The following is a 24655-nucleotide window of genomic DNA, read 5'->3' as shown; positions in this document are numbered from 1 at the left end:
AGAGTTTCTGCCATAGTCACCATGATTACTTGTTTTCACTTTCAACAGAACAAATGAAAGCATTATCTAAACACTGAACAAAAATGCACTTGGAACCAATACAATGCGTCAATGCCTTCATCTGTAACCCATATTGGTAAATGGTAACTTCTCAAAAACCATAAAAGAACCCCCTTATATTTATGGAATCAAACATAGTATTTCTCATCCAGTCATCCTCCTGTTTTTACCTACCAGAATAGACTGCATATAAACTCCGTGCGACAAGCTCCAAATAGCACCGAGGATGCAAATCAATTGCAAGCACACAAGTTCCCCCCCAAAAAAAAAAAAAAATGCAAGCACACAGGGTACCCAAATGACCAAATGGTTGTATCCTTCACGATTTTTCCTCAAGTGACCAACGGTTTTGTGGCCTCATTTGCACATCCCCAAGGGTGGAAACAAAGAATCGCCAATCAACAATTCAAAAAAAAAAATTGGCCACTTAGTATATAACTCTAATAAAATGTCTAGTTAGACTATAAGCCCCTTGGTTTTTTATGTAAATAACAAAAATGTTAATAACCGTTGACCAGTCGGGGAAAAAAAAGAACACTCCGGAAATCTTGTAGTGGCAGCATGGACAGGGAACGACAAGCAGTAGCACAAATTAATAGAAATTTCAGAATAATAGTGCTAGACACAAGTTCCTTGCCAAAGCTTGCATGGGAGAGGAACAGCCACAAGAATGACAATTTGCATCACAGAAACATTACTACATTACTGGGTTCATGCCCACAACGATCAGCCGCGCTTCATTTTCTTTGCAGGATCACGGATGATATGGACATACATGGTGAGCCACTTCTCCTTCAGCAGTTCAAACAGGCAGATGTCGCCCTGTCGCAGCATGTTGTCTTTGACGAACTGATTCCAGCGTCCACCAAGCTGATACAACCCATCGCTGCTGATCAGGAGTTTAGCTTCCCACTCTTAGTATGAGCAGCGCCCTTCTTACGCCGTCGAAGTGTCAGTGGTTGCTCTTCGTGTGGGAGATACTTTACAGCCCAATCTTTTTTCAGGCCCTGGTTGTGATGTGCATGGAAAATGTTATATAGGAATAGAAACATTCAAGTAAACAACCGAGATATAATACCATTTTTCCCCTTGCGAAATGTTGAAAAGTAATAAGCTGTTAAACATACCACACACGCTTCACAAACAATCCATTCGTACAATGGTGTTACAACCAGCAAATCCAAGCTCTTAGAATTTAGTAAGTGAACTGCCATCCAAGTGATTCAGACCCTCTGATCTTCTGGTGTAACACGGTTGTACAGATGGGTTGTTCATGTAGCACCATTCTTCAGAAAATTTTGAAAAAACAAAGTTATGTGAACTCACCATCTTGTAATCCCCACTAAGCCCCTTGAAAAACACAAGAATTGGGGTTTCTGACTGAATAGCTTTGACCTTTTTTACTACTTTCCTCTTCTGCTGATTATCTAAACGGGTTTTATGTGAGACTGCATACTGAGGCTTGGTATCTTCATACACAGAACTTTCAGAAGATGTAACTCCTTCTGCAGGAATAGTTTCATGTCTTAAACTTAATCATAAAAGAAATAAGTGTGAAATGTACTGCATAGAGCTACACCTAAAGGCTCATTCCTCGTACTGCATGTTTCTAGTATGCAAATATCACCTGGTAGACGGTATCTTTTAGGCAGATGGACTGCCACTGTGGTCCTTGTCTGGCTCTTCAATACTTCGAATATAGAAATATCACCTTCTTGCAACCCATTGTCACGAAAAAAGTCTGATGAGCCAAGAGAAAGAATGCATGTACCATCTGTGTTGACCTTGAAACTGGCATGCCATTTCTTGATGTTGCTAGGATGGCAAAGTGTGATGGTCTGATCTTCATGTGGAAGATGCTTGACAGCATAATCCTTATCAATTACCTATAACAAACATATGGAGGTTAAAACAATTTCACTGGCTTCCATTAACATTTATGAAAACTGTAGCTTCTAGCTGCTAAACTAGTCCAAAGAAGAGTAATGTTTTGTCAACGAGTTCAACAAAGTTAGATGATATACTTTGAAACTGAAAAATTAATATTTCCTGTAAAAAAAAGATCACCATGCAACAGAAGACACGGGATGGAAAGACACCTAATATCACAACCACAATAGGCAAACTACCTAGGTAGGTTTCATTGTTGCCACTACCAGCAACGTAAGGTGGGATCTCCAAAATGAAGCCTCCAAGGATGGCATGACATCGAAGGCACCGCAGAACCAGGTCAGTACTGTTATCTTTTCCTAGAAAACCTATAATACTGTCCTAAGTATCAGCAGAAGCTTTGGTTGTTCAGACAAGCTATAAGCACTATTTTGACCAAATACATTCATTTTTCTAACTAAACTTCAGGATCAAGGCTATGAAAGGGTCAGTTCAATTTGTCCAGTCTCCCGTGGAAAATAAGTAAAAGAAATAGTTTAAGAAAATTTACAGGAGATCACAGGCCTCACCACATAATCACCAATCATAACATTGAGAAAACTCTTTCCCCAATCATCCATGTGTTTCCAATAATGATGTACAATGCATTCCTTGCATCTTGTGAAATATTTCCTCATTATGTGATTTCTCCTACCATAATAGAGATGATTGTAGATAACTTCTACAGATATATCAAGTAAGTATCCATGAAAATTTTACGTGCAAGATTCCCAAAAGTCTCAAATTCTATGTGTGCATGCAAATTTTTATGGTCAAAACTCAATTGCATTTTGGAAGAACTAAGACAGAAGACAATCTTTTTAAGCTCATGTATTCCCACAATATGTTCACCAATATTTTGAGAACTTTTACGCTTCAAGCTTTTAACAGACAAAGCTCTCGCCGGTATTTGCAGAACCGGTGGTTCTCCTATATAGATCATTGAACATATTTTATGCAATAAAGGCAAACATGCTTCAAAGTACATCATAAACAACCATTTTTACTATAATAGTAGGTAGGCAAGTACATGATAATTAACCTCAGAACTTCAGTAATATTGGCAGTATATCTCAATGGCACAAGGTAGTGAAGGAGCAACTCTACTACAATAGGGCCAAAAGAAAAACTCAAATGTGTTATGCTACGTATTGTCTAGAGACAACGATGGCGACAAGCAGTAATCGTCGTGAGCTTTTAGGAGCACAAGATCTAACCAATAAATTTTGCATATAGAGGCAACAATAATTTGCAAAAAGAGCTCCTTACACCAGATTGGATAAGAATATACACATATATAGTTAGATGCCATCTCTAATCTAAGTTGAACTAGGTTCACCGAACCACTACAGTAGTTGAGATGATAACTCGAAATACAAATTTCAATTCTAGAATAGTGGTCATGACCATAAACTTCACATTGCACATCTGTTAAAATGAGTCAATGGTAAGTAGGCAGTTATTTATTGGAGCACTACCTGTGACGTTGAGAGAACCGCTGATACCAGGCATTATTTATCTAGAAGCTTATCTAAGATTCAGTTTATGTAGCAGGTGTAACCCAATGTTCCCACAAGGAAAATTATAAAAAAAACAGCACTCGTGTTTTCTTTCAGATAAATCAAATAAGGGAGCCCAAAAGTTAAAATCATTTCAAAGAACTAAGAATGTTTCAGTCAATGTCATCAAAATCCCAAGTCTTCTCAGAATCATGTACCAAGACAACAGGAAGCAAAGTATGAACTTCAGGATGCACAAATGCAGGACAGCCCACACAGCATGATCCAAAGATCAACAAAGATAAGAGGCCACTTACCTTTGACCAAAAAGCTAATACATTACTTCCACAAAGAGGCAGTTCAGTGCTACTGATGTTCAAGCCCCGGGCAGGCAGGCATAGATATAGTGCAGGCCACCAGACTGCCTATATTCGTGGAGTACATTGGCACAAAAGGTTGGTCAGCATATCTTTTGCTGAAAATGAACCTTGCTTGAAAAGCATGACATGATCACTGCCACTCGGAATATTGACTCCCAAGCCCTAAAGTCGAAAGGAATCTGCTGATATATGCTAGTCTCACTTCCTTTTGCAGAGAAATGGAATAGTATATGAGGGATAAGGGTACCCACAAGTCCCCACCGACCAGGATACTGGCTGACCTGACAAGTGGGTCCCGCCTGACCATGGCGTGCAGGGCAAGGTGTGAAGTTCCGTGAGGCACAAGCTTGGAGGTCGGGCGAACCGATTCAGCCCGGATATCACGGGATACTTGTTGTAAACCGACTTAGATTGACTTTCTTGTAACAACCGACTAGGATTAGATCCTATCCGATTGCAACCCTAGGTTGTCAACCTATGTAAGGCGACCAGGGGCGCCCCCCGAGGGCACATTAACTCTTTGCACCTACGATCAGCAATACAATCCACAAGAACACAGGACATGGGGTATTACTCTCCGAAGGCCCGAACCTGTCTAAACCTTGCGTCTCTATGCTACCATTCGAGTTCTTGGTCTCACGATCTCCCCTGCCTACAAATCTACCACTTGGGTAACCCCCTGGTCACTAAATCCGACAGTATCAATATTTAAAAATTGCTCTCGTGGACTTTGTCTTCATGTGTTGATAAACCAAGAAGAAGACCAGAACAAGGTATTGCCAGGACTTTTGCAAGACATCAGTTGTCACAACTCACAACTCCAAAACAGCGGTCCCATTCCCAACAGGGGAAACCAAAAATTTACAACTTACAAGTCAACCACATTTAACATGTAGGAACTTTTAGAGTTTACTTCAAATTTGGATTATCAATCCAAATGGACTTGGATATTAATCCACCCAGACCAAACTCACCCTTAAAAAGAATTATTGTGAATGGAACTAAAACCCACTATGCACAAATAGAGTAGCATTAAATAATAGGGAAGACAGGTACAGACCTGAATTCAACCTGGTGATTCGATTTAGTATAGTAAAGAAATTGGCACCACGCTGCTTTGGTGTCCTAGAGACATTCTCAGCATCTAACTGTGAAATTGATTGAACAAAAGGCATGGTCAGTCACGCACCAGGTCTAATCAGGTCCTGGTTTCACCAGGGCTTTCTGCCATAGACCTCGAACATAGAATAACCTCTTTGCTTTCAACAAAACTGAACAACTATAAGAGATTTGATATGTTAAATTTGAAGGTATCCTCGGGAGATTCCAGCATCTCAGGCTGTCAAAATGAGTAAGCACTAAGCAGTATAAAGCATAGTCATGGTCAATGATCAGGTAAAAAAAAAGCAAAGCCTGGTCAGGTAAGAATAATGGGGGGTTTCTGCCATAGACTTCAAAAACCTATGGTGACATTGGCTTTACTTTCACCAAAAACTAAAAATAAAACTTAAGATTTGAGGTATTGAAATGAAATGCATTTGGAACCAGTAAATTTCCTACATATGCTTTAAATACCATGATGTAAGCTCTACCAAGTACTTGAAAGAAAAATCCATGAGATCAACGGATTATTTCAGCACATAAAAAAAAAGAACTGAGCATTGGAAAGATCTAACACAGCTAGGACAATAATTTGTTATGAATTTCTGATCTTAGATTACTAGCAGTACCTGGATCTTGATGAAGTTCCACATTTTCATCTACTAGTGAATGGGGACCATCAAAAGCCATAAATAAACTGAACCGGAACAGTTCAAATAGAAGTTACTTTACCTGGACAGTTAACAGCAATGCACAAAACAAATCTATAGTTCATTTTCCTGATTTTGGTTTATTAGCAAAATGGAAACATTAATGGGTGCATAGGACCTTCTCCATTTCCTATCACAAGATCATCCTACTAACGTGTATGCCATGGATCATCTCCATTTCAGGCAGGATCCTACTAATGCGTATGACATGGACCGATAGTACAACAGGAAAAGACTTCAGGACTACATTGAAAAGATGGTTCAAGGTAACAGAAGCAGCAGGATTTGATTTCGGATACCTCTTAGAATATAGCTATCAAGGCATTTAATTTTCACAGTGATAAAAAATTAACCTAAAAAACAACTGGATGGTTTTACTATTGAGAAACAAACATGTATTGTACAGATTAAGAAGCATAAGATGCACATTGGTAAGGAAATTGGAACCTGCATTCAAAGCATTTTATGTTTTTGGGTTCAATTCATATACAGGTAAGAAGTACTTCCTCCGATTCTTTTTATTGGACATATTAGGATTTGGAGAAGTCTTTAGAAGCATACTCTGAAAAATCAAAGTCGTATTACATGATCTATCAAATATGAATCTATTGGTACATATTTTGTATAGCAACCATGCATACAATGTGAAGATTGACTTTTCCAAATTCTAATACGCCTGCCCTACAAAAAGAAACGGTGGAAGTACTCAGCAAAATCCATGTCTTACAAGGAACCCCAGAATTTCTAAGTTGCTAATTTTAATCAAGAAGCACACATAAGTACACCAAAATGAAATGTTAGCCGAAGATGTAAAAGCTCCATTATGAACACACATCTGATCGAATAGAACTTGCACAAAGCCACTCAAAACTATTTCATTTCCAGTGAGCTGATTTACAAACATTGTTCCATGGGAAAGAGTTCTACTGATGAGCTGCTGGTACAAATTTGAGCAAATTCTACATGAACAAAAACAAGTCATACAACTCATATATCGAGGAACTAAGCAAAGAATAAACAAATCTGCTAAATCCACTATTGATTACCCCTCGAAAGCATAAAAGACAACATATGCTTCAACAGAAGGAGAAATCACCTTCCTCTCATTTGTTGGTTGGTGGTTGCTATGTTACATGTCATGCTCAAGTTTGTCCTTCCAAGTGGTCAGCAGAAATGGTAAGGCGCTCACTTTCAAGAAATGAAGGATCTAAGAACTTGGCAACAAAAGCCCACATCTTGTAAACATCTTCAAAATTAGTAAGGAAGCCAAGTGAAGCAGTCACAACTTCAACTCTTACAGTCACTTTTTTATTGTCTCTGCGGCCATTCTTATAAAACGAAGCCTCAGGTATATCAAGCGTGCCATTTAACTGTTTCTGGTTCATATCTAATTTTATATGACTCAGAAAACCAATGCCAACAGATATACCATTTTTCTCAGCAATCTTTTGAACAACTTCAGCATTAACAAATGTTCCATCACTTTGCTTCACATTAAAAGCAACAGCTGCTCCCCTTTCATACTTAATCTTGGGACCGTAGATGTGGACAAGAGGGACTCCGTCACCACCTTTTGAGTCTGGCAACTTTAGCTGCAAAAGTGAAGTTACTAGCCAATTGATCAGGTACCTTAACCTAAGGGTAGTTCTGTTGAGCCCCATCATATCAACATGATCGATGTGCCTGCAAATTATCTCTGGCTCCCTCCTGCCCCAGTCCTGAGCATCATCATATCCATCACTTGCACAACCTTCATCATCACGGAACGTATATCCAGAAGCTTCAGCAGCATCTGAGGCTCGATTCAACCTGTCAGCAATAATATTAGCCTCTGTGCTGAATGAAACTCTGCGCCCCATGCTTAAACCTCCATCAATCTCTTCAACACCAAAGAGTCGCCCCCCAGTAAATCTGCTGTTGCCATCCCTCCCTCCCAGCAGCCGGAACTCCCCTTCTGTCTCCCTCCTTATCGCGCTTTCTTTGTGCTCTGCACCACCATTCATAGCATGTTGGCATGCCACCTCTTCGACCTCAGGCTCCTCTTGGATCTCACTAACCTGCCTGAAATGGTTTCTCCGGCCATTCTCAAAAATTTCTTCTTCAGGGTCTTCCTTGAGGCAGTCTGTATCTTGCGAGACTGATAGCACAGCTGCATCAAAGGAAATCACATGGCCATCATAAAGTGGGCTTCTAGATATCCTAGAAGTTAAGTTTGGTGACATCCTCTTGTTACACTTTCTTCCATTGAACCAAGAAGATGGTAATGGTGATCCCAGTTTCCCCTTCTTGAACTGGCCAGATTTCTCTGACCCCAATGGGCTCTGGCCAACATCAACCCAGAAAGAGTTCTCTGATGAACAGTCCTCACTGAATGCTGGACTCCTCATGACCTCGCCCATAGAGATGCTCTCAGTTTCTTCAAAGATGGTGCTTGCCCCATCCCTATCCGAGCTGCTGTCACGACCAGGATCACTCTCAAAAGTCTCTCTAACCTGAGCAGACGTGTAGACACCTGAAAATGCTGGCAGCTGTGACCCATTTTGAGCATTAGAAGCTGGTTTTTCATCTTTGTTAATGCCCGAGTCATCTTCAAGCCCATCAAATGCATCGAATCCATCAACCGAGTCACTGAGATACTGTGGAAACACAGGAACAATCCTCACCATCCCCGATGCATTACACCCATTTCTCCCCTGCAAGCTCCCAATTACTGACTTCTTGATCAGAAGGCAACCGAACCCAGTCGGGTCTGAACCAAACACCCTGTAGAACGAGGTTATAATGAAGTCTGGCCGAAACAGCGAGAGCCCCAGCGAATCCATGTCCTTGGGACCAAGTGCACCGGCATCAAGCATCACATGCCACCCATTCTGCTGTGCCAGCGCCATCCACTGGTAGGAGTACTTGGCACCGGTCACTCGAGACTGTGCAGGGAACACAAACAACCCAACTGCAGCATCCCGTCGCCGCCCCTTCTTCTTGCCCACGATCTCCTTCCGCAGCTCCGTCGAGCACAGCTTCAGCGTTGGCCAGCGGAACCACGCGGCGCGTGTCTTGGCACCCTTTGCCCGTGCACTCTGCGCCATCCAGTTGACCGATTGGCTCTCATGGTCGAACATCGTCAGCAGCCTCCTGTTGCTCTCGAAGGGGTAGCACTCAGCAAGCAGCCGGAATGCTGACCCACGACTCACTGTGAACACCAGCGCATACTCGCTGGCTGGCACATTCAGGTACTCCAAAATGCGCTCTTTGATATCATTCTCCACGGTGCCAGGCTCAGCACCGCCATAGAGTGCATGGTTGCTCAAATTGGCATTGAGCTCGTGCAATGTAAAGGATGACGAGGAGGAATCCCAGCTGGAGTCGAAGAGGCCAAAGCCGCAGTAGTCTAGACAGACCCTGCCGGCGCCGGGGGCATCAAGGTGGGAGTAATGGTCGACGCGGAGGCGGTCGACATCGGCAGTTGAGGCGTAGTCCGGATACATGGCGAGGAAGGTGGCGATGGCGTGGGCGAGCAGCGGGAGGTCGGAGATCGACCGGAACGGGCCAGCGGCGGCGGCGAGGGCCGTGGCGCGCAGGAAGTCCCGCTGCGCGCGGAGGCGCGCCAGGGAACGGGAGCGGGACACGGCGGCGTCCGCATCGGCTCCGGCGGCGTCCGGCGGCGGGCAGAGGGAGCCGTCCTCCGACGCCGCGTCGAGCGCGTCCCGCAGCTGCCGGAGGAAGGAGGACGGATCGTCACGGTGGCTGTTGTTGCCGTGGCCACCGTGCCAGCCGCCCCCGCCGCCGCGGCGCCGGTGGTTCTTGGCGAGGAGGACGGCGGCGCAGTGGGAGAGCGGCTTCCATAGCGACAGATGCATGGGCCTCGGATCGAGAAACCGCCGCTCCCGGGCGGAAAAATCGCAGCTTTCCGGCGGCGGTCTGGATCAACGAGCGGAGTGAGGCATGGAGCGGGGGAAACCCCGAGATTTCCGTGGGAAATGGGGAGATTTCGGTGTGCTCTTGGACCAACAATGCAGGAAAACTGCAGTTTCGGGTGCGAAAACTGGATCTTTGGATAACTGGGTCTGGGTGAATCAAGAACTGCGGCGGTGGAGCTCTGGGTGTGGAAATCCGAGGTTTCCGGGGAAGGGAAACGGATTTGGGGGTGGGGAAACTGCAGGTAGGGAGAGATTGGAGCTCTGTAGTGGGAGGGATTGGAGAGGGTTTGAAATGCGAGGACACCCCTCACCTTTGCAAACAAAAGGTGAGGGCTTTTGCTTTTGGCAGGATCAAGAACTCAAATTAAAGAAAAGAGCACAGCATCAAACAAGGAGGGGGAAAAGAAAGCTGAGAAATACAAAAGATTTGACTCCACTTTTTTTCTCCCTCTTGAGCTGCGGAGCAGCTAGAACAATGCTCGAACCACCGGTGAAACGAAATGGGGTGGGATGTGCTGGAATAGTTCTTGAAATCTACAGCTACAAACAGGAGAAGAACAGAGCCAAGCTCGATTTCCAGATGGGGGAAGACGCTCAAGCTCAGATGCAGAGAGCAGCCACACCCTCGCTCCTCTCACCAAACACCTTGCAAGTGTTTTCAATGCCACTAAATGCAGTGCATCATGATGAGGGGGAGGTTGCATTCATTGCCTTGCAAGAGCTACTACTAGCAGCTGCAGCAGCACACCACCAACTTTTTTATTTGTTCTGGACTTTGTTCCTCCTCCTGCCTCTCACTCTGGACTGGAGTAATAAAGTACTGACAGTCACTATTTTAGGGGGCAGCTGTTTGTGAGTGCTTTTTTTAGTGTACTATCTCCACCAAGTAAAAACAAAGTGTTTGGTTTGGTAGCATTATTTTTCCTCTGGGACCCACATCACAGGGTAGAGTGGTCTGGCTGTAAAGCAGCAGCTGCATCCAAACAAGTGCTTGGGCATTGACTTTTCCTCATTTTATTTATTAGGATGAAAACCTTTTCCCTCCATTGAAACGCAGTGTCATTGGTCCTGATTTTTTTTCCTGAGGGGGTAAAGCAAAAGCTTTGTCACAATGATCGTCTTCTTGACTGATTTGTGGAGCTGTCTCTGGCCCTTTTCGCCTAGTTTTATGCTGCTTTTCTTGCTCTTCATGATGATTTGTGTTTTTTTTTAATGTAACAAGTTTGTATCTGTTCTAGCTCCTTATCTTTGAAGTAGGTCCCACCAAAGTTTAGATAGGGCTAAAGCAGGAATTTTTAATGTTGAGAACTACTCGTACCCCAAACTGATATTGACTTCCATCATTGAAAATCCATAGTACTGGCATTGACATTTCAACAGTGTTTTAGTGTATCTGAGCTTATGCAATAATGTTTCCATTTCATGCTGGCTGGAACTCAAAGAAAGAATGCTGATCTCCTGTTCGATTCCAAAAAGGAAAAAAAAATCCGACCCAGCATGAATTGTAGCTGACCAATTGCATGATTCGTGTCGTGTCACGCCATGGACCTATTTTTATCCATATGATTATCATCTCCTTAAACTTTGTCAACTTTGCATGACACTCGTGATGTGGATTGATGGATCAGGTCAGGTGAGGCGTGTGTGTGTGTGAATCTTGAAGCTGCACAGAGAATCCAGCGTGTCAGTGGAGAGGACAAAGTCAAATGGCCACATAGGCCTTGTGAAGCAGTGAGCTGTCGCCGAAAAGGCCCAAGGAACTTTTTCGTCGCCCCATCCAATCCATCCATGCTGCCACTCAGACTGAATGATGGCAACAGTTTCTGCTCGGCCTCATCTTGATCTTTTATCCAGGGTCCAAAGTCAATTTCATGTCGAATGAAGCAATTTTACTTTTAGAAGAGGGAGATAAAAAAACTCACAACAAGAATTTCGTAATATAGATTTTCCCTAATATTTTTTCATGTAGTTTCAGACTTGTTGCCAAACAAAAGGTACCATCTTCCAATAATAATTAGTGAAATCTTTCCAATATAGAAGTATTTTCTCTTTTTTTATGAGAGTTATTTTGTTTCGTTAGAACAAGACTTTGACCACCTATTCCATTTATGAAATATACAAAACCATAACCATAAGAAGTCAATTAAATACGATTACAAAATAAGCCTTAGTACTAAAATAAAAACAGAGAGAGTAGAAATTAACCCGCACAAGTTGGCTGAACCTTCTACAATTGGGGAACTGCACTTGAATGCTGAAAGCATTCACAGTTGGACCCTTGCCCTGCCACAAGATACTGTTCTTCTTTCTTCTTCCTAGTCCATTCCCATACGATCCCAACCGTTATTGGTTCCTCATTGAAAGCTCAAACTTGTACCCATTTTTTTTTGTCTAACGACAAATACAGGACCACATTATGCAAAGATGGGGCAATAAGGACAAGGGAGCGAGATAAATAAACCGCAGGACATGTCGCAGTACCTTCCAATTATTCATGGCTTTGCTTCACTAGCCCTAGGATTGAATCTGTACTGGAACAAAAGGTAAAAGCTACAGATCAGGAATTCAGCATAGATCACAACCACCTTTTTTCAGCTATCATTTCAAAAAAAAAAAAGATACAGTAGAAAGAAATCTGATCAAACTCTGGTGAGCAGACAAGATTACTGACTTCCTAGGTCAGCTCATGGAGTGCCAGACTGCCAGCATGCATGGGCACAGTAGACCTCATTTCCAGTCAGATTCCCATGCACTAAAAAATGCTTAGTACTGACCCCTAGCTACAAATTCAGATTAAGATCCCATCCCCTCCCTAGTACACAGGATTGTTAGCTGCAAATTGCACTGCCACTTGCCGCAACTAGCTCACTGACCTAATCATTTGACAAATCGATCTGAAATCACACGCCAATAATGATCGCACACACACATGATCTGAAAGTCTGAACTCTGAATCCTGAATCCTGACTGAACAAACAAGCCGAGTGTCCATCAGCGTGCACACGCTGCAAAACAAAACAAAACGTCTGCAGAATCCGGCAGGTTTTATTTTTTGTAAAAGGCTGGAGTGCAGGTCCAAGGAAAACCTAATCGGTTTTTAATGGAGCTATGGAGGCTAGCTCGAGTTAGGAGTAGTGGGTCGTTTTGGTTGTGTGTGGCCACTTGTGTGAGGTGAGGACATGGGCAAGGTCGCAGGCGCAAGATGTCGAAGCATGGGTGAGCCCCTGCCTGGCTTTGGGCGACTACTTTGGTTGTCGCTTTGTAGTGTGTCACAGGCTCACAGCTAAGGTCAGGCTCGGCTCACAAGGTCTCCTCTCCACTCGAGTCTCCAAACGCCAAGGCTTTGGAGTTGGAGTTGGGGTTGGAGTTGACACTTGAGAGCATGTTTGAAGAGGAGGCTGCCGAATGTTTAGGTACGGTTGTTGCCTTCTGCTCTGTGCTCGTAGCTCTTCAATGCGATGGGTTCATTGGGCTTCCAAATTCTCAAAATTGGTACAAACGACAGTTTTGTCAGGACAAAAACGACAATTTGAAGTGGCGTGTTCTGAATGTATTTCGGCTTCAAAAGTCCAACCATAAGTTTTGGAATGCATTGCACTACGTACCATGTTTTGAGTCAGACGTCCTCGCGGGTTGGACTAGGTTTTGAGTAATTCCCACCGAACACCAGTTTTTAGGCTTTTAGCCCAAATCCTCTCGCAGTATTGCATCACTTTTACACCTTACCAAGCAAGAGGGGCCTTTGGTTGCCACATGTGTGCACCACCATGGGCCAAGCCATATTGACTAGTTCGACAGTTATATAGTTTATACATTTTGCTTTTGTTTTTGTTTGGGATAACATTTTTGGATGAAATATCATGACACTTGCCCAAATAAATGAAAACTGAAAATTTGGTTAATAGGTGGAACATAGTCCTATTATACCTCTTCTTTTATGTATTTGAAGGTTTTAAGATGGTTAAACTTTTGCGAGAGAGTTTAAGACCCACTTGATCATCTAGAAATATCGTCATGTTCAAGTGGTAAGTAAATACTAAACCTTTTATATAAATGCCTCATTGTACTCCCTCCGTCCCGTCCCAAATTATAGGTCGTTTTGGCTTTTTTAGATTCATAGACTTTATTATACACTTAGATATACCCTATGTCTAGATGCATAATAATATCTATGCATCTAGAAAAGTCAAAACGACCTATAATTTGAAACGGAGGGAGTAACTTTTTATGTATAAACCACGGCACTTTTACCAAATCGAAAGTTGAAATTTGGTTACTAGGTGGCAGTATACGGATTGTAGTTGGTTACATAAACGAAGGTTGAAGGTTGACTAAGGGTTTGTTTGTTTCCCACCTCCTAAAATTTTAGCTCCTAAAAAATTTTAGTCAGTATTTAGTCCATGGTCTAAAGACGGTTTGGTTCCACATCCTAAAACTGACTAAAAGCAATAAATGTTGTGGCAAAATAACCCTTCTACCCTCCCCATGCCCCTGCCCAAGTCTGACGCCAAAATTGCCCTGGACTGCTGGCGCCATTTTGCTGCTGGGCTATTGGCACCACAACCTGCAACCAGGGCTACCGTTCAGGCGGCAAAAATTTTTCGTTGCTGTCGCCATGACACTGAGGTAGCTCCAGGCGGCAAATTTTTTTTAGCCACATGTTTATTCCATTCTGTAAAAAAAGTACACACAAATGTACATACACTCATCCATACAACAATTCAACAAATATAGCCTTCATGGATCTCATTTTGTTAAGCATATTTTTTGAAGAATCTACTTCAAACGGATTCAAAAACGGATATGTGGTTTAGAAGATATCACATTTTTTCAAATAGAATCAAGAAAAGATTTCATCCATGCATGCTTTCTGGTGGCTGGGTTGACCTGTGAGGTGGTGTCATGTGGTCGGTTGTGTCCATTTAATTTTGCATGTACGAGTGCAGGATTGGCAGGAAAATGTGGGGAGGGCCCTGCAGGCGTGCAGAGTTAGAGAGGGTCTGTGCACTCGTTGCACGAAATGCAACTGGCTTATCACACGAGTTGCGACTGGTCTACCATCAAAGTTGCAATTTGTGTACGACTGAAGTTGCAATCGGCTGCCGGTTTGCGTTGCAACTGGTATACAAACGGAGTTGCAACAACTGGCCTACTTAACTAGATTTCAACTGGCCCATCACACGAGTCGCAACTGGTCTACCACCAGAATTGCAATTTGTGTACGATGGAAGTTGCAATCGGCTGACGGTTTGAGTTGCAACTGGTATACAAATAAAGTTGCAACCAGCCGTCCAGAGCAACTGGTATACAAATGGAGTTGCAACATGTAAGTAACTTTTTCGCAGGATTTTTTTTATGATTGGTCTCAAATGTACATACACTCATCCATACAGCAATTCAACACATCAATAAAATCAATAGCATTGCAATGTCACACGATTGAAAAATAAATGGCAACAACACTACCATACCATATCAAAAACAACATTTCCCTACCATATCAGAGACAACAGTTCATACATGACAAATAGCAACCATTCATTTCACTACCATATCAGAGACAACATATCAGAGAGAGTGTTTTAGAGAAAGTGTAGGCATTTACCTGAGAGAGTGTTTCTGAGGGCATGTCTCATCACCGGCATCAACATCCACTGGATTGTGATAGTCGTGGCCTGCAGAGAAAGTTTCACCACGTTCTTCTCCCAAATTTCGGCCACCACGGCTGCCACCTCTCCCTCCAAGCAAACATTTGCCTCGTCCTCATCCAAAGCCAACTTTATCTCCAAGCAAACCTTTGCCTCGACCACACCCCCCACCGGCGACTGCTTGCACCCTCACTCCAGGGGCCCGAGGAGGGAGTGGCTGCTCCAAACCGGCGTCAGCACCCTGTAGAAACTCTTGGTAGGACTCAATATTGGGGAAGAAGTCCGCTTGTGAGTTGAGATCCAAATGCTCCATGTGCTGCTGGGGAGCGGACAGGGAGGGGGCCGCCGGCGAAACGAACGGGCCAAAGTTGTCTTCGTCTGCATCAGGTGGGGATCTGCGGAAGCTACATGCACCGGAGGAGGATCCTTGAGATAGGAAGTTCCTGTAATTGTACTTGTCCATGGGCAGGGTGTTGTGCTTCTGCGCGCAGGAGTGAATGAGGCGCGGCTGGGTTGGGAGAGGGGACGGCCGGCGGCGAACAATCCACCTGCGCACAAAACTAGATCAGCAAGAGGAAGGAAGAATACTAGATCAAGAATAGGAGAGGGAAGAAACTCACCCCGCAGGCCTGGGAGTTCGTCGCGGACTGGATGACAACGGACGCTGCGAGTAGGAGGATGAGGACGAGGACGAGGAGGTCCCGGCGGGTGGCGGCGGCAAGGATCCGGCGGGGGAGCGCCCGACCGGCGGTTCTTGGCCACGTAAGCCAGCGTCGATGGCGGATCTAACGGCGGTCGAGTTGGGGGAGCGCAGGGAACAGCGAGGAAGAGTGCGGGGTCTGCAGCCGGGGGAGGTTGGACTAGGGGTGGCGGACTGGAGGGGGAGGGTACGCACAACATTTCTTGGCCTCGGACACCGGTGAGGTTGGCGGATCTAGCGGCGGCGGGGATGGGGGAGGTGGGGTTGGGGGCGGCGGGGTTGAGGGTGGACGGGTCTGGCGCGCGGGGGAGAGTGCGGTCGGGACGTGGGTGCGGGGGTAGGGGCCGTCCAGGATACATTTTAGTCGGTTTTAGGGGGTGGAGGGTCTAAAAGTTTTGGACCTCCTAAAAGTTTTTAGTCACTTTTTAGGAGGAGTGTTTGGCTCTTTAGTCACATTTTAGTCACTTTTTAGGAGCTAAAATTTAAGGAGGGTGAAAACAAATAGGCCTTAAAATATTGCAACGAACTTTTAAGACCATCTTGATTATTGTTTCGAAATATTTTTTTCTTCTTCTTCTCGAGCACGCGAGAATTGCACGTCATGGTGTTAAGCAGAAGCCCACAAAGATCTCTGCTGGTTGGTGTCCTTGGGAGTGAGCGATCTGACCAAGGGAGATGGAATTGGAACCTGCTCATCCTGGTCCACGAGCTATATCGTAATCTCTCTTCTAACCACTACTACTAATCACCACCATCAATTTTTCTTTAAAAAATATTCCCCAGCAGTAGCCTAGTACAGTTCACGGCGCAGTAGCCCAGTAGCCCTTGTCTGTGTGTTTGACCTACATGGGCTTTTGCGTAGAGCAGCAGCTGAGCTCGGTGTCCTAGCTTTGTTGTTGGCTTGCGCTCGCTCACAAGTCCGTGTCCGCCATGCAGCAATCTCTTTTCTCTAATCCTTGCTAGCTCGTTACCTGTCGTCTCGGAATGGCCGCAGTCGCAGCTCCCGGCCGGAGACAGCCACCATAGACAGAGAGAGAGATTCTTCACCCTCGAGGTCTGGAGATGGCGTGATCGACCGTCTGGTTGCAAGCGTTGAAGAAGCTGGGAGATCGAAGAGCAAGAAGGGAGCGAGAGGCGTTGAATTGAACGAGACCGGTAATTTTGTTTTGTTTATACTGGCACCGCACACCATGCATGTGGCGGTAATTCAGTAGTTTTAGTTTAGTACCCCCGATGAAGTGGCCTCGGTGCTCTGACCAGTATGGTGATTGGGGGTTAAAAATAAACATGGTGACAGCATCTGTTTTTGGTTCCTGCTAATCCAAGGTCAGTGAAAAGCGAGATGCCTTTCCCTGATACGTCATGGTCTCATGGAGGCTGCTGCAGTATAGTATGCTGGTGAGTTGTTGACCATCCATGAACAACGACAGCATGTTTTAAGGTCGCCTTTTAGAGTAACAGTAACTGGATGCGGGCCGGATTAGCGCTGTGGATAGCTGTCAGTCATTTTGCGAGCTTGTGTGTGACGTAGTGATTTCTGGATTTTGCGTGAAGTCAACGACGGAGTGCATGGAAGTATATAGAAAGATAAATGAAATATCAGGAGCAGAAGGTTCATGTTGTTCTGGACGACTGGACGCAAGCGTAGTTCGTTGGTATAATACATCCGGCAGTTCCAGTGCATCCATGCTCTAGATCGCATCAACGTTCAAAGTGAAAAGATCATCTTAGACTCCTAATTCGATTTTAGTCATTAATGAAAATATGATCATTACAATTAACGTGTATTTTAGTGGCAATTTTAAATTAGTACAATGATAGACTTTCATGGTATTATTGACCCCATCATTTGACTTGTAAAGGATATGCGCGAATATTGAAGATAAAGTTAGTTCACTTGACAGTTGACACTACGTAGCTTCGTTGAAACCCGGAGAAGTGAAGAAGCAAAATCAAAACTCAAAGAAATTGAATGGGATGAGTTTTACAGTTTTAAATTGCGCCTGACTGCACCGAATGAATCGGTGAAAGGGGTTTCCATCTGTTGATAGTCCTGGATGAACACATTGTCACCAGATTGATCCGGTGTAAACAGTGACAATGACCGTATCAGTCGGTGATCATTGTCTTTGCTCAGCATCGGCTTTGTATGAATTATGGGCCACGACGTATGCTCCGGTATGAACAGTAGTTTTACACCGAATGAGTCGGGGATCATCGGCTCGACTCAGCATGGGCTCTCAGATGGTTTCAATATCACACCGTATGTGACGGTATCAATAGTAAAAGGAGTCAGCGGACAAGTCGGTGACTGTAAAAATTGGCCACTGTCTAATCCGTTGTGCACAGTACTGATGCACAGCATTAGTTGGTGCTACTGATTTTTGTAGCATACGAAGGCAACAACTAGTTTATTGGTTTGGTCTATAAATACTTGTTGAGCTTGTCCAACTAAGCTCTCTTTCCATTAAGTGAACTGCATAGTAATATTTAGAGGTAGAGCAAAGAGAAGCACTTGAAGTGATTTGCAGTTTTTTAATTCAAGACTAAGGACATCATTAATGCTTGGAGAGTAGTGTGCACCCACCCATCTCTTTGGGTTATGCAGTTCCAGTGAGGTTCTTTGCTCGCTACTCTTGGCGATCGGTATCACCTAAATGGTTTAGTGGTGTGTTTCTCGATCAGCTCTTAAGGAGGAGCCTTGTGAGAAGCTCCAAAAAGGTCATGCCGGTTTGGAATTTGGTAATTGTTGATACTCGTTATTGACACCTTTTTACCCCTATTTATTTTCGATAATGGAATGAATTTAATACCTAAACTATTAATCATACCTAATAAACATGCTATTTTCACATATGCAATTTATTTTGGAGGATATTCTATTTTCGCAGGAAATTGGACTAAATGGAGCATGATTGGATAAAGTCCTGAATGAGCAACGACCTAGAGAAAGACGAAGGCCAACAGACCTTAAAAAAAAAGGACCTAGACCGATCAGCCTATGGAGGCCTAGGTCGATTGGCCTAAGGTCCTCGGGAGCCCAATGATGCTCATTCTTGGCGAGCAATCCTCCAACATTGCTTAAGGGCTAAGTTTGAAAAGATAAGGCAATAGGAGTTCGGATCAAAAGAGGATCAAGCGAAGAATTGGAAAGACATCAAGAGACATCCTTATCCCAAAGCTATCGATATGCCAGGCTCACATGCAAGTGAAAAGAAGAATCCAGAGCACCTGAGATTACTTGGGGATGAAGTAGGGCGTGACACGAGGAAAGGAAGGCCTAGGCCGATCGGCCTGGACCCCCCTGGGCCGATCGGCCTAGGGTGTTTCCTCGCTCCCTCGCCTTCCAATTTAAGCCACGGGTCCTCCAGACTATAAATATCCCGATTCTCCATCGAGCATCGCATCTAAGTCGAGGCATTCAAGGTGAAGCAGCAGAGAAGCAGAAGGAGCTTGAGGAACACCACTTCAGAGAGCTGAGTGCCGTGCAGTTGTCTATGGGTTAGCGTAGCTAAGCCCTAGCCAGCATGGGAACCTTGCGAGGAAGATCCACATCGGAATTTTGGAGCTAGGATCATCAGATTAAGGTAGGATCCCAATGGAGATCTGGTGATGTACAATCATTCATGGTTAAGTAATAGATGTGTTCTTGTTCTTAGCGATCTAAATATTTTCTTTTATGGTTTTATGCTCTATCGGGTTTACTTGCTTTCCAATCTATGATCGATGGTAGATTGCTTAGGATGTTTATGTGGTCATAGTGACCGAATTTGCATGTCTGATCTACTGATGAGTATGACATGTTCCTATGATCCTGCCCTTAGATTACCTATGCTGATAGAGAGGATCGTGAGAGGGGTCTTTCTTGTGTAAGATCGTTTTCGAGAGCCAGACCGGAGATGTATATTTAAAGATGCTTGTTGCTAAGATCATATCTGTGTTTCTTTGCTACCCTTGCTCAATGCATAGTCTAGGTTGCTCTATATTAGTTAACTCTGCTCTATTTGTTATCTGTCTGTACATGCTAGATTAGATCTGAATCACTCATCAACATAAGTTTCATACTAACAATACTAGTTATAATAGATCTTTTATTATAAGTTCCACGGATCGGTAAACCTTAGGGACGTACTCTGAGGGAAGAGTTACAACTGATCCGTGCGCTTACGGTTCACAAATTGGCATACTAACAACCGTCAACAGCAATACGGATTAAAGAATGGATTATTACTAGTAAGCACTTATCCTTACACGGATCAAGGGGGAGCCATACCCTTCCGCTAGTGTTCCAATGAGTATTAGGGGAGAGTGCCGACTCTTCACTTGTCCCCGATGGTGAACATGTTTTGAAAATTTTATACAAACAAATTCTTGCATAAATTTTGAGGAAAGTTTACAAAATTGAAAAGTAGATACACGGTGGAAGCTGCCAACCAAGGTAAGGCCCCATTTGGTTCCACGGACTAAAGTTTAGTCCCTGTCACATCGAATGTTTAGATACTAATTAGGAGTATTAAATATAGACTAATTACAAAACCAATTGCACAGATGGAGGCTAATTCGCGAGATGAATCTATTAAGCCTAATTAGTCCATGATTTGACAATGTGATTCTACAGTAAATATGTGCTAATCATGAATTAATTAGGCTTAATAGATTTGTCTCCCGAATTAGCCTCCATATGTGTAATTAATTTTATAATTAGCTTATGTTTAGTCCTCCTAATTAGCATCCGAAGATTTGATGTGACAAAGACTAAACTTTAGCTCAAGGATCCAAACACCCCCTAAGTCTTCATCATTCTCAAGGATCTGCTAGCTCATAGGGGTAGGGGTTGTGTGCGTATATTCGTAAGGTTGATTGTGCGTGGGTTTGTGAGGGTCTACGTTAAAAAAAAACTCCTAAAAATAAAAAAAGAAAATAAGAGCCGGACAACATTCCTTACTATGCCACATCCTGGAAATACCAAGTTACCAACAAGAAGCAGTGTTCAAAATAGTAAGCTATAGCGGAGCTATAACGGCGTTATAGCGGTTTTTTGACAACTGCAGCTACAATATTATTATACTAAATAGCGGGCTATAGCGGTGAGAAGAGCTTTCCACTAAATATCATAACCCAGAGTGAGCAGGCTGGTCAAATGTTGCAGTGATTTTCCACTAGAAACTTGTCCTGCTCCAAACGAACCCCGGCGCCCGGGCGCCACCGTGCTGCTCAGCCCCCGCACCATCATGTGGACTACCGCTAGCGTGTAATTGCTCCCTTGGTGCGCAGTGCTTGGGCTATTGACCTGCAAGTAGGGGTGGATGTTCGGTTAGACCGAACCGAACTGATCGTTTCTTCGATCTATTCTAAATTTTGGTTATCCAAAAATAGAGACTAATCGGTCATCAAAATTTATGAAGACCGACGATTTCGGGTTCGGTTACTTCGAGACCGAAGCTGAAGTAACCGAGCAGAGAATCGATAGAATCCAAAGGGGAAATCGCCATGATTCATTCAAAGCCAATTTTTTTTTACAGATTTGAATACTACTGAAAAACTCAGCATTCATCCCGAGGTTCAGTACCGGTTGCATTTTGACCCGGTACTATTGTGTGCATTAGTACCGGGCCTAACGGCTAGTCCCCAAGGAGCCCCCGTGAGCCCTTTTAGTACCGGGTGGAGGCTTCACCCGGTACTAAAGGTCATCCATTAGTACCGGTTGAAGCCTCCAACCGGTACTAATGTGATCGAGGGCCTTTAGTACCAGATGGAGGCGTCACCCGGTACTAATGGGTGACCTTTAGTACCGGGTAAAGCCTCCACCCGGTGCTAAAGGGGTACCTCCCCTCACACGTCAGCCTCCTTCTCTCTCTCACCCCACGCTCACTCGGCCCCCTCCCTACACTTATCCGCTTATCCCCCTCATCGGCCTCTCACCCGCGCCTCTCTCTCTTCTTCTCCCCGCAGAATCCCCTCTCTCTCCCTAGCTGAATCCCCTCCCTCTCTTCCCCACACAGATCCTATCGCCACCCCTCCCGTCGTTGCCCCTCTCCTCCCCCTCCACTCGCCCCTCACCTCTTACATGTGGTGAGGAGTGGCGGCGGGGAAAGGAGAGGCAGAGGCAAGAAGGGAGGGCGCGACGAGGCGGCGGAGCGTCGGCAGGGCGTGGCGGAGCAAGGAGCAACGGCGGGGCAAGGAGCGGCAGAGCTCCGATGGGAGGGCGCGACGGTGGAGCGTCAGCAGGCGTGGCGGAGCAAGGAGCGCGTGGATCTTGGAGTAGCAGCCACCTCTCCCTCAGATCCGGCAGCAGCGACAACCGGCAGGCTAAGGAGCAGCGGCGATGGCTGAGCAACGTAAGTACACCGCCTCCCTCCCTCCCTCCCTCTCTGGTGCAGGGCTCAGGTGCTGTGCGGCTGGGGCTCCGGTGCTCGGGTGGATGGCGGCGGGGTGCAGCCGGGGCTCCGGTGCTCGGGTGGATGGCGGCGAGGTTCGGCCGGAGCTCCGGTCGCCGGATTTGTTTTTTTTTAATACCCCTTTAGTACCGGTTATTTGACCCGGTACTAAAGGTTCCCCTTAGTACTGAAATAGCAATACCGGTTGCACAATCGGTACTAAAGGGACGTTTGGACCCGGTACTGAAGGCGCTTCCCCTAGCAGTGGAAGCACAACGAGAGGAAAAATCAAGCCATATGCGAGCTCGGATCTTGCCGTCGTCGTCAATCCATCTAGGGACTACTCCTCCGTGGCTCCGCCTTCTACGATGGCCTTCTTGTCCTTGGTGCTGCCTCGCGAGGTGGAGGAGATGTCACTGGCCACCGGCTCGGGAGAAGAACCGCCGGCCTGCCGCCATGCAGGCACCGCTAGGGAAGCATACGATGGGCGGGCGAGAGGAGGTGCAGGCTGCATGCAGGAGGGAGAGGGGGGCTGTCGAGCTGCTGGCCTGCTGCGGCGCTAGGAAGGTCGGGGAGCGAAGACGCCGCTGGGGGTGGGGTGAGGCGGCCGGGGAAAGGAGATGGCCGGGTGCAGCTGATGGGGTAGGGGCTGACGGGCTGAGGCCCAGGGGTGTTGAGTGGCTGTTATATGTTAGAGTTCAGATAGATTGTTGGGCTTGGGCCTAATTTTTTAATGGGCCAAATATACGCTTGGTTTATTCGGGTTTTTCGATTAACCGACGTTGCAGACCGAAATAACCGTTATTAATTCGGTTAGTCAGTAGTTAAGACCGAATTAAGGACCGAATAATTCGGTTCGGATGATTCGAGTTCGGTCTCGATCATTTTGGTTCGGTTGGACTTTCCGGGCTCGGCATGATCGAAGGGAAGCAACTGCGACCCGGCCGTCGAAGGCGTCAAGAAGGTGAGTGCGCTTTACTTCCATTCTCGTACAGGAGATGCTCTGATCGGAGCCATGGCTGGCGACATGTACGACATGCCATGGAAGTACGGAACGCGTGCCCACGACCTATCTGTGATAATGTTCCCCAGAGGTTTTACGAGCGGAAGACCGGAGTGCTAGACGCCGATCTGGTGTGAGTGTGACTATAGGAAATTGTAGCGTTGCTCCAGGGAACTGCACCTGCGTCTTGGCCTCGGCACTTGGTAATTCCATCGCTGGTCACTAAAGTCTGAAGACAGAACTCGTTTTTTTTTCTCTGAGACGAGGTACAAGTTGTAGTTCCTTATTTGGCTACTATATAATTTATGAGGGCATCCAACCGTCCAAGTTTTGTCCTTTTGGTAGACCTCACCATCCTATGTCGTCGCCCACTCACACCCATCTCTTTTCAAGAGAAGTCCTATCTATGTGAGCAATGTGTTTCAACCATTGAAACACCACAAGAGTGGAAGTCTGCTGCAGATCTGCAATCTAGCAAAGTTGCGCCAATAAAATTTCTGCAATCCAAACCCTGCATGCTCTCTGATCTACATGGAGAAACGATTGATTTGTTTAGAAAAACAAACGATTGGCTAATAAAGTCATTAGACTATCGCAAACGGCTTTTTTTACCGGGAAGATATATTATGGAGGGAGTGGTCATCCTACATGAAACTATCCATGAATTGCGTAGGAAAAAATAGAATGGGATTATACTCAAACTAGATTTTGAGAAAGCCTATTATAATAAGGTTAATTGGACATTCATACAACATGCTTTAAGAACGAAGGGGTTTACTTCGATCGTGGTGCAATTGGATCGAGACTATAGTGAGTGGGGAAGTGTGGGGGTTAAAGTGAACGATGACATTTGACATTTCTTTCAAACAAAAAAAGGTTTGAGGCAGGAAGACCCTTTATCACCAGTCTTGTTTAATTTGGTGCCAGATATGTTAGCAATTCTCATTTCAAGAGCTAGAGATAATAATCAAATTAGGAGCATAGTGCCTCGTCTGGTAGATGGAGGATTATCAATTCTCCATTACGCGGATGATACGATTCTCTTTATGGAAAATGATCTAAAGCAGGTCAAAAACTTGAAGCTCCTACAATGTACCTTTGAAAAGCTCTCAGGACTTAAGATTAATTTTCATAAGAGTGAGTTGTTATGCTTTGGGGAGGCAAAAATATTGTGGGAGACTATGTGCAGATTTTTGGCTGCAAGGAAGGATCTCTCCCTTTTAAATATCTTGGAATCCTAATGAACCACTATAAAATCTCAAATAAGGATTGGAGCATGATTGAAGAAATTTTCAGAAAAAATTAGGAAGCTAGAAGAGAAAACTCCTATC

The 24655-nt window shown here is 44.8% G+C and overlaps 2 protein-coding genes across 2 annotated transcripts; both read right to left on the bottom strand.

Annotated features, from left to right (window-relative positions):
- Positions 1–643: 643 nt before the first annotated feature.
- On the bottom strand, positions 644–6373 carry LOC117848832 (B3 domain-containing protein LOC_Os12g40080). Its single transcript, XM_034730392.2, has 4 exons — positions 2520–6373; positions 1688–1946; positions 1387–1565; positions 644–1067 (listed from the first exon to the last, which is right to left on the bottom strand). Exons 1-4 carry the CDS (start codon positions 2625–2627, stop codon positions 954–956), a joined length of 660 nt encoding a protein of 219 aa, XP_034586283.1. The 5' UTR covers positions 2628–6373; the 3' UTR covers positions 644–953.
- Positions 6374–6529: 156 nt separating this feature from the next.
- LOC117848831 (uncharacterized) lies at positions 6530–10394 on the bottom strand. Its single transcript, XM_034730391.2, has one exon. It carries the CDS (start codon positions 9534–9536, stop codon positions 6822–6824), a length of 2715 nt encoding a protein of 904 aa, XP_034586282.1. The 5' UTR covers positions 9537–10394; the 3' UTR covers positions 6530–6821.
- Between the last annotated feature and the right edge of the window lie 14261 nt (positions 10395–24655).

The sequence above is a fragment of the Setaria viridis genome, chromosome 3 (genome assembly GCF_005286985.2).
Source record: "Setaria viridis chromosome 3, Setaria_viridis_v4.0, whole genome shotgun sequence".
Taxonomy (NCBI): domain Eukaryota; kingdom Viridiplantae; phylum Streptophyta; class Magnoliopsida; order Poales; family Poaceae; genus Setaria; species Setaria viridis.
The sequence above is the reverse complement of the archived record's forward strand: the minus strand, read 5'-3'. Positions and strand labels throughout refer to the sequence as shown.